This window comes from Podarcis erhardii (genome assembly GCF_964252035.2).
Source record: "Podarcis erhardii genome assembly, chromosome: 17".
NCBI classification, from domain to species: domain Eukaryota; kingdom Metazoa; phylum Chordata; class Lepidosauria; order Squamata; family Lacertidae; genus Podarcis; species Podarcis erhardii.
In genome coordinates, this window is record NC_138515.1 from 27,620,820 (window position 1) to 27,632,806 (window position 11,987).

Genomic DNA, 11,987 nt, shown 5'->3' on the forward strand with positions numbered 1-11,987 from the left:
CGTTGAAGAAGAGGCTCACTTGAGCACCTCATTGGCCCTGATTCTGAGACTGTCCAGCCAATGAGGTGAAGCAGCTGGGAACCTACAGAGAAAGAGGAGCTCATCTCTCTGCTAGGGGCATATAATCTCAAACTGATGTTAGCTGACACCTGAATGAGTTAGCAATCCTATTTTTATTATGTTTCCTGAGCTACCCATACTGCATCTCAACTTGCAACCCTTTCTTGGCTCATATTCCAAGAAAACTTTACTCTTGCACCCCCACATCTTGTTCTGTGAGCCTTGTTCTGTGTTCTTCAGTACAAGGTGTATTCTCCATTTTTTCCCTTCTGTATGCATTCGGAGTCTACACATGGTTTACACATACAAGTTGTTTTATGGTTTTTTGGGGGGGGGCACATATCCCCCTCCAGCTAATGAGAGATTTGTGGGAACAACTGTTTTATTTCTCACTTTGGATTCTGTGTAACAGATAGAGAAATTGGCTCTACAGTAAATTTAAGTTAAATCCAAGTACAGTCGTACCTTGGAAGTTGAATGGAATCCATTCCGGAAGTCCATTCGACTTCCTAAATGTTTGGAAACCAAAGAAGCCAATTGAAGGCGCAGAAGCCCCATCGGACATTCGGGTTCCAAAGAATGTTTGCAAACTGAAACACTCACTTCGGGGTTTGTGGCATTTGGGAGCCAAAACGTCCAGGTACCAAGGCGTTTGGGATCCAAGAAACGAATGTACTCCAAAGTAATTGGGTTTTTCATCTGGTAAGAACGTGAGCCTCATATATGCATTACTGTGATTGAAGCTCAACAGAGACTTCACTGAACTGAGATATATGTCAAGGTTTCAGTGTTTGTACCTAGGTTTGGAGTACTTGCTAGACAACCATGTTGTTGTTTAGTCATTTAGTCGTGTCCACCTCTTCGTGACCCCATGGACCAGAGCATGCCAGGCACTCCTGTCTTCCACTGCCTCCCGCAGTTTGGTCAGACTCATGCTGGTAGCTTCAAGAACACTGTCCAACCATCTCGTCCTCTGTCGTCCCCTTCTAGAGAGCCAGTGTGGTGTAGTGGTTAAGAGCGGTAGACTCATAATCTGGTGAACCGGGTTCGATTCCCCGCTCCTCCACATGCAGCTGCTGGGTGACCTTGGGCTAGTCACACTTCTCTGAAGTCTCTCAGCCCCACTCACCTCACAGAGTGTTTGTTGTGGGGGAGGAAGGGAAAGGAGAATGTTAGCCGGTTTGAGACTCCTTCGGGTAGTGATAAAGTGGGATATCAAATCCAAACTCTTCTTCTACTCTTCTTCATCTCCTTGCAACTTCCATCTTTCCCAACATCAGGGTCTTTTCCAGGGAGTCTTCTCTTCTCATGGGGTGGCCAAAGTATTGGAGCCTCAGCTTCAGGATCTGTCCTTCCAGTGAGCACTCAGGGCTGATTTCCTTCAGAATGGATAGGTTTGATCTTCTTGCAGTCCATGGGACTCCCAAGAGTCTCCTCCAGCACCATAATTCAAAAGCATCAATTCTTCGGCGATCAGCCTTCTTTATGGTCCAGCTCTCACTTCCATACATCACTACTGGGAATACCATAGCTTTATCTATACAGACCTTTGTTAGCAAGGTGATGTCTCTGCTTTTTAAGATGCTGCCTAGGTTTGTCATTGATACCATCCCCAAATAAAACAAATGCAATTTTTAGTAATAAATCTTTTGGAACAAAACATATAATTCATTCAGAGTACAACTTGGGCAATAGACATTGGCATGATCTCAAAGTCAGACAGAAGCAGAAACTGTAGACCAGAGAAAAATGTTAACCCTCTTGCTTCTCTGATCTGAGATTGGCAGTACATGCTGAGCTCTGTATTCTAGTATAGAGCAGGGGTTCATAGGAGAGACCTTCACTCATATCGTGACTCTATCTTGAAGCACACTGAGTGGTCTTGCTTAGGCGGTCACTAGCCCACACACCTGAGCAACTTCAAAAAATGAGGAAAACCAGGAACACTGCGCAAAACTGCTTAGAAGAATGGTAATGAATAAAATACACCTGTTTCTCATTGCAGTTCTCCTTTCACTTAAAGAAAAATTCAGTGAGTCAGCTGTACCCAGTATCTCTGGCTCCAGTTCTCCATATTTCTGGTTGCACACGGTGAGGGAGCAGTAAAAACGCTCCCCTTTGTTGTCTTCCATCTTTCTTTCTTCCCCAAAGCCTCAGCAAGGCACTGTCTTTTGTCATCCCTGCTGCTCATCTTGCTTAGAAAAAGAGAAAGACATAGTCGGGAGAGAGAAGACGTATTTCTGCCCCTAGGAACATGTAAATGACGAGGGTGGTAAGAAAACAGACGAATGGGACAAACAAGGGGAGTGAATGTGAGCAAATGACATTGGCAAGTACAATGGTACCTCAGGTTAAGAACTTAATTCATTCTGGAGGTCTCTTCTTAACCTGAAACTGTTCTTAACCTGAGGTACCTCTTTAGCTAATGGGGCCTCCCACTGCCGCTGCCGCTGCCGCTGCCACACAATTTCTGTTCTCATCCTGAAGCAAAGTTCTTAACCAGAGGTACAATTTCTGGGTTAGTGGAGTCTGTAACCTGAAGCGTCTGTAACCCGAGGTACCACTGTTCTTGGCCTGAGGTTGGGATCCGAAAACCAGAGGACTGAGTCAACCAAGGGCTTCATAGGAGAAGCATAGCAGGATTCGAAGAAATACAGTTTGCAATCTGGAGCAAAATTCCAGAGCAATGCTCTGGACAAATGCCTCTTTATTCAGAGCACAACTTCAAACATATTTCTGAAGGAAATTTCCTAAGGCCAATATAAAATTAATATCAAATCTCAATCCCACACTATTACATATTACAGATACCTGGTGGGGAGGAATTTAAAATATTTGGACTCTCAAATAGGAGTTAAGATTAAGGAAGGTTACCATCTATATTTTGTGAATTTATGATTACATACCATCCAACATTTCTCTGATGAAAGTAGGGACATCTTAAGGAAAAGTGGGGCATTCTGGGATCAAATCAGAAACTGAGATGGCTTCTGTAAATCTGGGACTATCCCAGTAATGTATGATTGATTCTCTTTTTCCTCACCACCTGTTGTTAATGCAAACCCAAGTATGGATTTTCTAGATTTTCCATTGTGTACTTTTCCATTGGATAAAGTCCTTGGGGTGGAGATAACCCCAGGATATAAATATACAATGCTTCCTCTTGGCTTTCCCACTTGGAAGAAATCACCATGAAATTTGTTTTGTTCATAGCCTTCTTGGGAGTGGCTGGTAAGTGTCAGGGTTTCTCATGGTTCCTGTCTGGGTAACAAGGGGAGATGGCTCTTCTTGCCACTTTGAACACTCCTGGGCCTGTTTACCTCTTTGACAAGTAGGGGTCACACCCGAAGGGAAGCTGTGCCTCTGCGATGTCTGTCGCTGCCTTCCAGTCCTGACCAGCTTCAGCCAAATGCAAATGGAGACAAAAACACAAGGCCCATTATTTTAGGGTTACCAGTCGTCCCCGGTTTCTGGGGAAGAGTCCTCAGATTTGCAAATCTGTCCCTGGACAAATTCCGTCCCCGGAATGTCCCCAGATTTGCAAATCTCTCCCGGGAAACATGGCAGTGGCAGCCTCAGCAGCCCGGAGCCACCCTGGTAGCACAGTTGGCTCTGGCTGGCTTCAGGAGCTGCTCACTGCCGCTGCCACTGCGGAAGGAGAACCGGGGACGTCCAGCGGTACAGATTTCCTGCCCCCTTCCACCTTTGTTTTGGCAGATCAGGGGAGGCTCGGGAGTCGCGGGTGGGCGGCGTTTGCCCAGGAAGGGTCAGGCAAGGTGCAAAGCCCTTCAGTCAAAACAAAGGGGGAAGAGGGCAGGAGATTGAGGGAGGTTTGGGAGTCACGGGCAGGTGGCACGCAGTTGCCTAGTTTTTAAAAAACTCTGCGCATTTATGTTTCACAGGGTGCGAAAGAAGGGCTTTGCACCTTGCCCGGCAGAGAAACCGTGCCCCTTGCGCCCCTCCTGGGCTATGGCACCCACCCATGACTCCCAAGCCTTCCCCGATCTCCTGTCCCCTTCCCCCTATTTTGACAGATCGGGGGAGGCTGGGGAGTTGCGGGCAGGCGGCACGCTCTTGCCCAGTTTTCCAAAAACTCTGCAAATTTATGTTTCACAGGGTGCGAAAGAAGGGCTTTGCACCTTTATACAATATGCATGTGTGCTTGGGCCCAGGGTCTTTTGCCTCACCATCCCCACTACTGATTCCCTGTTGCTACTCAGCTTCAAAAAAAAGTGTCCCTGGATTCATTGGAAAAAATCTGGTAACCATACATTATTTTAAAGACAGATTCTTGAAGGAGGAGTGGATGGGCAAAGTGGCCAACCTTCCAATCGGAGACACTGGTGACTCTTTGCTTAGTCCGCAAGTACATAAGAAACAGGACTTGACCAGGCTAGGAAAACATCTGGGAGATATAGAAATTTTGAATTCTCTTGCTTTCCCTTTCACCAGATGTTTCCTAGTACACTGTGCAATTAGACAACTCTTCACCTACATGGAGATTACGGACAACAAGAACCTTGCCTTGCTAAATGGAAGGACAGAATTATGGCATGGCAGGGTTTTTTAATTAATTGTAGACAAGACGGACAGCGGGTTGAGTTTCTGCTATGCTTGATCATTTGCAGAGTAGAGCCATGGAACACAGACCTCATGAAGCCCGATCTGTAGGCTGGTGTGTCTCCCAGGACCCCAAATACAGAATTTGATGTTCTTCATTCTTTCCCCAGTTGCCTTCCCCATCAATGATGATGATGATGATAAAATCGTGGGAGGCTACACCTGCCAGTCGCATTCTGTCCCCTATCAAGTTTCCCTGAATTCCGGATACCACTTCTGTGGTGGTTCGCTCATCAACAACCAGTGGGTTGTTTCGGCTGCTCACTGCTATAAGTCGTAAGTTTAAAAAACAAACAAACTTGTCATGCTGCTCTTTTCAGCAGTATTGCTCTGATTTTTTATTTACAGTGGTACCTCGGGTTACAGATGCTTCAGGTTACAAACTCTGCTAACCAGGAAGTGGTTGCTCCAGGTTAAGAACTTTGCCCCAGGATAAGAATGGAAATTGCGCGCCAGTGGCACAGTGGCAGCAGGAGGCCCCATTAGCGAAAGCACGCCTCAGGTTAAGAACTGTTTCAGGTTAAGAATGACCTCTGGGACGAATTAAGTTCATAACCCAAGGTACCACTGTATTTATTTTGGTATTCCTTTTGTGAGCAGTAGTAGACACTGCCCCCTGCAGTCGACACTGGATATAATAATAACCAACCACTGGAACATTCAACCTGTATGAGGTTGCATGGGATGTTGGAGGAGGGGTAGTACCTCTGATGGGGGACACATTTTGCTTCTTCTGGGGTAGTTAGTCTACCTTTGGTTCCCACCCTGCACTCAGCTCTCAGCTGTGGCCCCTAGAAGTTGTCAGCATGTGGCAGCAGCCACACCCTGGGAACAGCATCAGCTGGCCAGCTAAACCAGGTGAGGGTAGCCACTGGGTTTCAAACCCTCAGTGAGCTATGGACCTCCCTGCATGTGAAGACAAGCTCTGGTGGATTGAGCAGACGAGGCCAATAGCGGGTCCAGTGGTCAAGGCGGCTGCTTCTGCATGTGTTATAGAGGGAAGTGAGGGGCAGATGGGGCTCATCAACCTAAGAAGGTAGCCCATCTAGGAGAAGGAAACCTCTGATCCTAAACCTCTGCTCACTTCTGGGGTGGCTTCAGGAGAAGAAAGGGCTGAGGAGTAAACCTACACAAATCCAGAGTGGAGTCCCTGCGCCAGTTAGATGGTGCCTTGTACGCTTCCTTCTGGCAACTCCTAGGGGCCAAGGTGTATTTGGCCCCCCAATAAAATGTTTGACAGCCCCACCCTAAGTTGATGGGCATTGCCATTCAAATGATGTACATGCACCTCGTCTTGTGATCAGTTATATGAGGAGGGGCTTACCTGCTCCTCCCCAATATTTTATACAAGTTGGCAGCCCGTCTGCTGCCAAGCTGGTGCCAAATGTATTCTTCTGCTTTCCTTTGGACCACATCAGAGAGACTAAGAAGTGGGCAGCCCAGGACCTCCATATACACTGCCCAGGATTGCAGTCTGGTGCTGCTAACACAGTGGTTTCACCCCCAGAGGCACACACTGCATTGTCTCTCGAGACAGACAGATGCCAACAACTCAGCCTGCACTGAAGCAGGAACCACATAGCTCAGTAGAAGAGCATCCGTTTTGTGTGCAGAAGTTTCCAGGTTCAACTCTTGGCATCTCCAGGTAGAATTAGGGGAAAGAGTTCCTGCCTCAAACTTGGAGCACCATTGCTAGTCAGTATAGACCAGGGTTTCCCCAAACTTGGGACTCCAGCTGCTTTTGGACTACAATTCCCATCATCCCTGACCACTGGTCCTGCTAGCTAGGGATGATGGGAGCTGTAGCCCCAAAACAGCTGGAGACCCATGTTTGGAAAAGCCTGGTGTAGACCATTCTGAGCTAGATGGACCAGATGGCCTGAGTAGTTTGGGACTAGAAGCTAACTTGCAACCAATCCCACATTTGTCAGGATTCAAGTCACTTTGGAGAATGGTGTGCTCCCAAGAAAAGGAGCAATGTCGGTGGTTCTGGGGTTCTGTGGGGTGTTGAAACAGGAATGTGGATGATCAAGGTCCTCTTCTTTGTCTGAAACCAGACGTATCCAGGTGAGACTTGGGGAACACAGCTTGACCTTAAACGATGGCAGTGAGCAATACATTAATTCAGCCAAAGTCATCCGCCACCCGAGATACAACGGCAACACACTGGACAATGACATCATGCTCATCAAGCTGTCCACCCAGGCAACCGTCAACGCCCGGGTCAGATCGGTCAGCCTGCCCACCAGCTGTGTGACCACGGGGACACAGTGCCTCATTTCCGGCTGGGGCAACACCCGCAGCAGTGGCAGTGAGTGCTCCTTTGTGTTCTTGTGTGATGCAGGGGCAAGGGCAAGAATGCTGAGTACAAACAGGGGGTGGGGGTGGGGTAGAGAGCAACATGTCAGCCACCCAACCATGTTCTTCCATCTCCTTCTGTTGCCTTAAAAAAGATCTAGTTGCTTTTAAAGCTAAGACTAAGATTGCTATTGTAACTTACTCTTTAAAAGCAATACCCAGATTGCATGGGCATAACCAGGATTGAATTCTGGTGCTGGAGGAGACTCTTGAGAGTCCCATGGACTGCAAGAAGATCAAACCTCTCCATTCTGAAGGAAATCAGCCCAGAGTGCTCACTAGAAGGACAGATTGTGAAGCTGAGGCTCCAATACTTTGGCCACCTCATGAGAAGAGAAGACTCCCTGGGAAAGACCCTGGTGTTGGGAAAGATGGAGGGCACAAGGAGAAGGGGACGACAGAGGACGAGATGGTGGGACAGTGTTCTCTAAGATACAAACATGAGTTTGACCAAACTGCGGGAGGCAGTGGAAGACAGGAGTGCCTGGTGTGCTCTGGTCCAGGGGGTCACGAAGAGTTGGACACGACTAAACGACTGAACAACAGCAACAACCAGGATTTATGTTAGGGAGGGAAGAACCCCAGTTATTTAAGTATTTTTATTGATTAACTTTCACGGGTGGGCAGCTGCCCCCTTGCTCCCCGTTGGCTATGCCCATGCAGGGCTGGTCCAAGTACTTTTGCAGAATGAGACAGGCAGGTTGCTCACCCCAGTAGCAGAGTGTGTCTTCATGGAGCCTGGGGTGGGTGGGTGGGTGGGTGGGTGCGCCTGGGGCGGGGCATGGCAGCCCACCCCTCAATGCTGATGTGATAGCAGCATGAGGACACAGCAGCTATGCGCCCTTCGATCCCAGCCTTGCCCTCACTCTGTGAGGCTGGGATCAAAGGGTGCATGCCTGTTGTGTCCTCTCCATGCTGCCCTCCCAGAAAAAGTGCACCCAGGGCCATTGCACCAGAGCCCGCCCCCCTGGCTCCACACCCCTGGCTCACCCTGCTCTCCACTCTATTCCATGTGTATAAGCCAGGCTGACTGGCAGCTGAATCTTATTTCAACACTGACCATGTCCTCTTATCACGAGGGCAGTCTCCTTTAGCAGGATGTGGACCAGGAGAATCCCTCCTCATTGCTTCACTTCCCCAAATCACCCCTAGCCCCGTGCCCCAAATACTATCTATCATCTATAGTTACGGGGGGGGGGGTCATGAAAGGATGTTTTCCCCGTTTTCAAAATCATTTTATTTGTATGCTGCCTTTCCAAGTCGAAACCATGCTCAACATATTCTTTGGTGATCACTCATAGTCGAGTAAGATTGTCTTCCATAAACATGGTTTTAACAGTGGGTTTGTAAGTGACTGTAGAGGGCAATTGTGGATCCACATGTCCTTCCACAGTGGGAACATAGGTCTCCGGGTGGGTGTTGGTCACAGTGAGGGTTTGCCAAACATGCCTTCCTCTTAGCACATTTCTCCCTTTCGTCCTGAGTTTGAGCATCTTCAAAGCCCATGACACCTTTGGTAAAGGCTATTCTCCAATTGGAGCGCTCCCAGGCCAGTGTTTACCGGTTGTCATTGTTTATACTACTTTTTTTTTTTAGATTTGCCTTGAGACAATCTTTAAACCTCTTTTGTTGACCACCAACATTACGCTTACCATTTTAAAGTTCAGAGTTGAGTAGTTGCTTTGGAAGACGACAATCAGGCATCCACACAACATGACCAGTCCAACAAAGTTGATGTTGAAGAATCATTGCTTCAACACTGGTGATCTTTGCTTCTTCCAATGCTATACTTTCCACGTAAATCATAATAATGAATAAAAGGTAAAGGGACCCCTGACCATTAGGTCCAGTCGTGACCGACTCTGGGGTTGTGGCGCTCATCTCACTTTATTGGCCGAGGGATCTGGTGTACAGGTCACATGGCCAGCATGACTAAGCCACTTCTGGCGAACCAGAGCAGCGCACGGAAACACCGTTTACCTTCCAACCAGAGCGGTACCTATTTATCTACTTGCACTTTGACGTGCTTTCAAACTGCTAGGTTGGCAGCAGCAGGGACCAAGCAACGGGAGCTCACCCTGTCGCGGGGATTCGAACCGCCGACCTTCTGATCAGCAAGCCCTAGGCTCTGTGGTTTAACCCACAGCGCCACCCGCGTCCCTCTATCATAATAATGAATACAACATTCCTATTTTCTTTTCTCCTATGCTTCCTGCAGCCAGCTACCCTGACCTCCTGCAGTGCCTGAATGCCCCCGTGCTTTCCTCTAGCCAGTGCACAAATGCTTATCCAGGGCAAATCACGCAAAACATGATGTGTGTGGGATTTCTGGAGGGCGGCAAAGACTCCTGCCAGGTAAATCTTCTCTCTTTCTATAGGTACTTCAGTGTCGTGGCATAGAGGCCTCTTGGCAGATGATACAGATGTTCAGTTGGTAGTCAGTGATTCATGAAGGGCAACCCTGCCAGATGGGTGTGGTAGAAATAATAAAATTATTATTATGATGTCTGCTAAGCAAGGTCTAACGGGATAATAGCAAGGGAGGGAGGATTTCTTTGGGATCAGGCAGTTCAGAGTGACAGGAGGAATTTCCCCGTTAGGCAGAGTAACCCCCCCCCCAGCCTCCAGTTGCCTGTTGCTACCATGGAGGTTTAGGGATGGGGAGAAACCCAATTCAGTTTGCATTTAAATGAGTACCTACCACAGCCGTCCATCAAAATTTGCACTTCTCCAAATTTGCATTGTATTTCTGCAGCCAAGGAATGCATATAAAAATGTGTATACGAGGGGAAAGTGTGCATTTTTTAAAATGTGTACATTAGTGAAAATTAAAAAGCACTATATTTGGAGAAATTGCTTTGCAAAAAATGTGTACTGTATATTAGGCAAAATGTGTATGGGAGGGGATATTGGTGTTATTTTCAGGCCCCACAAACTCTTTTATCAGATCCCCCCCCCCCCCAAGGTTTCGCAAATTTCTACCAGGATGGTGAGAATTTTATTACAATCAGCCCCAAAAAGATTTTATACATACAACTTCCTCTGTTAATAGTGCAAATCACCTGATGGCTGGTGGGTTCTCCTTATTTGTCCCAGAGAACTGGGAGGAAGAGTCTTTTATACTTGCATTACTAGTACCTGAAGATAGTTTTGAGATTTGCTTTAGCGTTAATCCCTCCTCTTGTTCAGCCGGGATTAATGCTTGAGTTATTGGTCTGTTTGCAAAAAGACAACTCAACAGTTGAGCAGACTAAGTTTAAGTCTACTTTCTGCTCTTCATTATAATTGTAGAAAGACCCTATGAGGTCAGTATTAGTTTTGGGGGGCCTGCTGTTTATTTGGCAATTCTGGTGCTTTGAAATCCTGTAAAAAATTACAGTGGGATGAAAGGCCTTGGTAATTGTTATGTAGTGAAGTTCTCATCCTGGACCAGCAGGGGGATACTGTAGATAGTTCAGGTCCACATATGCAAATAAGGGATCAAAAGTGTCGTTCAGTGATTGGATAGTTTTAGAAAATTGTTACAGTTACGTTGTACTGGAGCTCTATATAAGCAGTCTGACTGAACCCTTCAGTTCAGTTCTGTTCTGGCCTGTGAATAAACAAGAGCTGTTTGAAGAATCGCTGTGTCGTCGGATATGTTCACCCACAACTTAACAAAAACAATAACCCCCACACTCAATTTAAAAGGCCATAGATCAGCACAGTCAGACACCTTCATCTTCCCCAGACTCAACAAAACATGTCTCTCCCCTATCGGTCTCTAGGTTCACCCACAACTTAACAGAAATCATGGCTGTTTCAACTTATTGGTTGGAAGAAAATGCCACCCTGTTTATTTATTTAACAACATTTATACACCGCTTGAATGTTGGGTGGGAGAGGGAACTCAAAAAGCGAACAGACCACTTTGCCTTATGGTGAATAGCTTGTCAGTGCAAGCATTCAAGCATTCCCTCTCTGCCCCTGTTCTGGGGGCTTTCCCAACCCCTCCCCAACTCCATTTGGGGTGGGTGCAGGGAGGAGAGGATGGGAAAGCCCCATTGCACAAACAGAAGCTCTTGTGTAGGGCTTGCATCGACAGGACAAACCTTACTAGGTTTTGAGTTGCTTTAACTGCCGTAGCTCCCCTGCCTCCCCATAATCCTTGGAATTATCATTTTGGGAGGTGCTGAGCAGTTTCCCTCAGAAATCCCACTCCGACTCCACAGTTATCAGGCTTCGGTGGTACTGTCCAAGAGACTGATGCCTGTGTGGCAGGAATTAGACAAAAAGGATCTCAATGACAGTTAGTGTATAGTTTGGCAGGAGCACATTCTACGAACTTTTGCAAGGTATTGGAGTAACACACGTCATATTCCGTCTCTCACTTGTACCGCTTACTAAATAAACTTTCCTTGTGTTCTTTCATAGGGAGACTCTGGTGGTCCCGTGGTCTGCAACGGGCAGCTCCAGGGGATTGTTTCCTGGGGCATTGGATGTGCTCAGAAAGGCTACCCTGGAGTCTACACCAAAGTTTGCAACTACGTCTCTTGGATTGAGAGCACTATGAGATCCAACTGATCAAAATCCAACGTATTTTGAGAAGATTCACTCTCCTCTCTTTGCATGCACTGAGAGGACATCCCAGTGAATCGAAATGTATGGATTCAATACTCAAAAAAAATAAAAATAAAACAGTGGTGAAGTTCTCTAATGCAAAGGAGATCTTGGAATTGTCACTTTGCGCTCTCATTCACCTGAAATAAATACAGTGGTACCTCTGGTTGCGAATGGGATCTGTTCTGGAGGCCTGTTCGCAACATGAAAAGAGCACAACCTGCAGCGGAGCGTCTGCGCACGTGCAGGTTGCGATTCGCCAGTTCTGCGCATGCGTGTGACGTCATTTTGCACTTCTGCGCATGCGCAAACGGTGAAACCCGGAAGTAACCCTTTCTGGTACTTCCAGG

At 47.2% G+C, this 11,987-nt stretch overlaps 1 protein-coding gene across 1 annotated transcript; it reads left to right on the plus strand.

Moving 5' to 3' along the window:
• The first annotated feature begins 3,190 nt into the window (after window positions 1-3,190).
• LOC309332417 (trypsin I-P38-like) lies at window positions 3,191-11,740 on the plus strand. The gene is made up of 5 exons (XM_081845615.1): window positions 3,191-3,291; window positions 4,791-4,956; window positions 6,738-6,991; window positions 9,257-9,393; window positions 11,452-11,740. The coding sequence occupies exons 1-5, from the start codon at window positions 3,252-3,254 to the stop codon at window positions 11,599-11,601; spliced, it is 747 nt and encodes a 248-aa protein (XP_081701741.1). The 5' UTR covers window positions 3,191-3,251; the 3' UTR covers window positions 11,602-11,740.
• Window positions 11,741-11,987: the final 247 nt, after the last annotated feature.

Coding starts and splice junctions, on each gene's coding strand:
- LOC309332417 (XM_081845615.1), top strand. CDS start 3,252: ATGAAATTTGTTTTGTTCATAGCCTTCTTGGGAGTGGCTG. Junction 4,957..6,737: donor GCTGCTCACTGCTATAAGTC/GTAAGTTTAAAA, acceptor GTCTGAAACCAG/ACGTATCCAGGTGAGACTTG. Junction 9,394..11,451: donor GCGGCAAAGACTCCTGCCAG/GTAAATCTTCTC, acceptor GTTCTTTCATAG/GGAGACTCTGGTGGTCCCGT.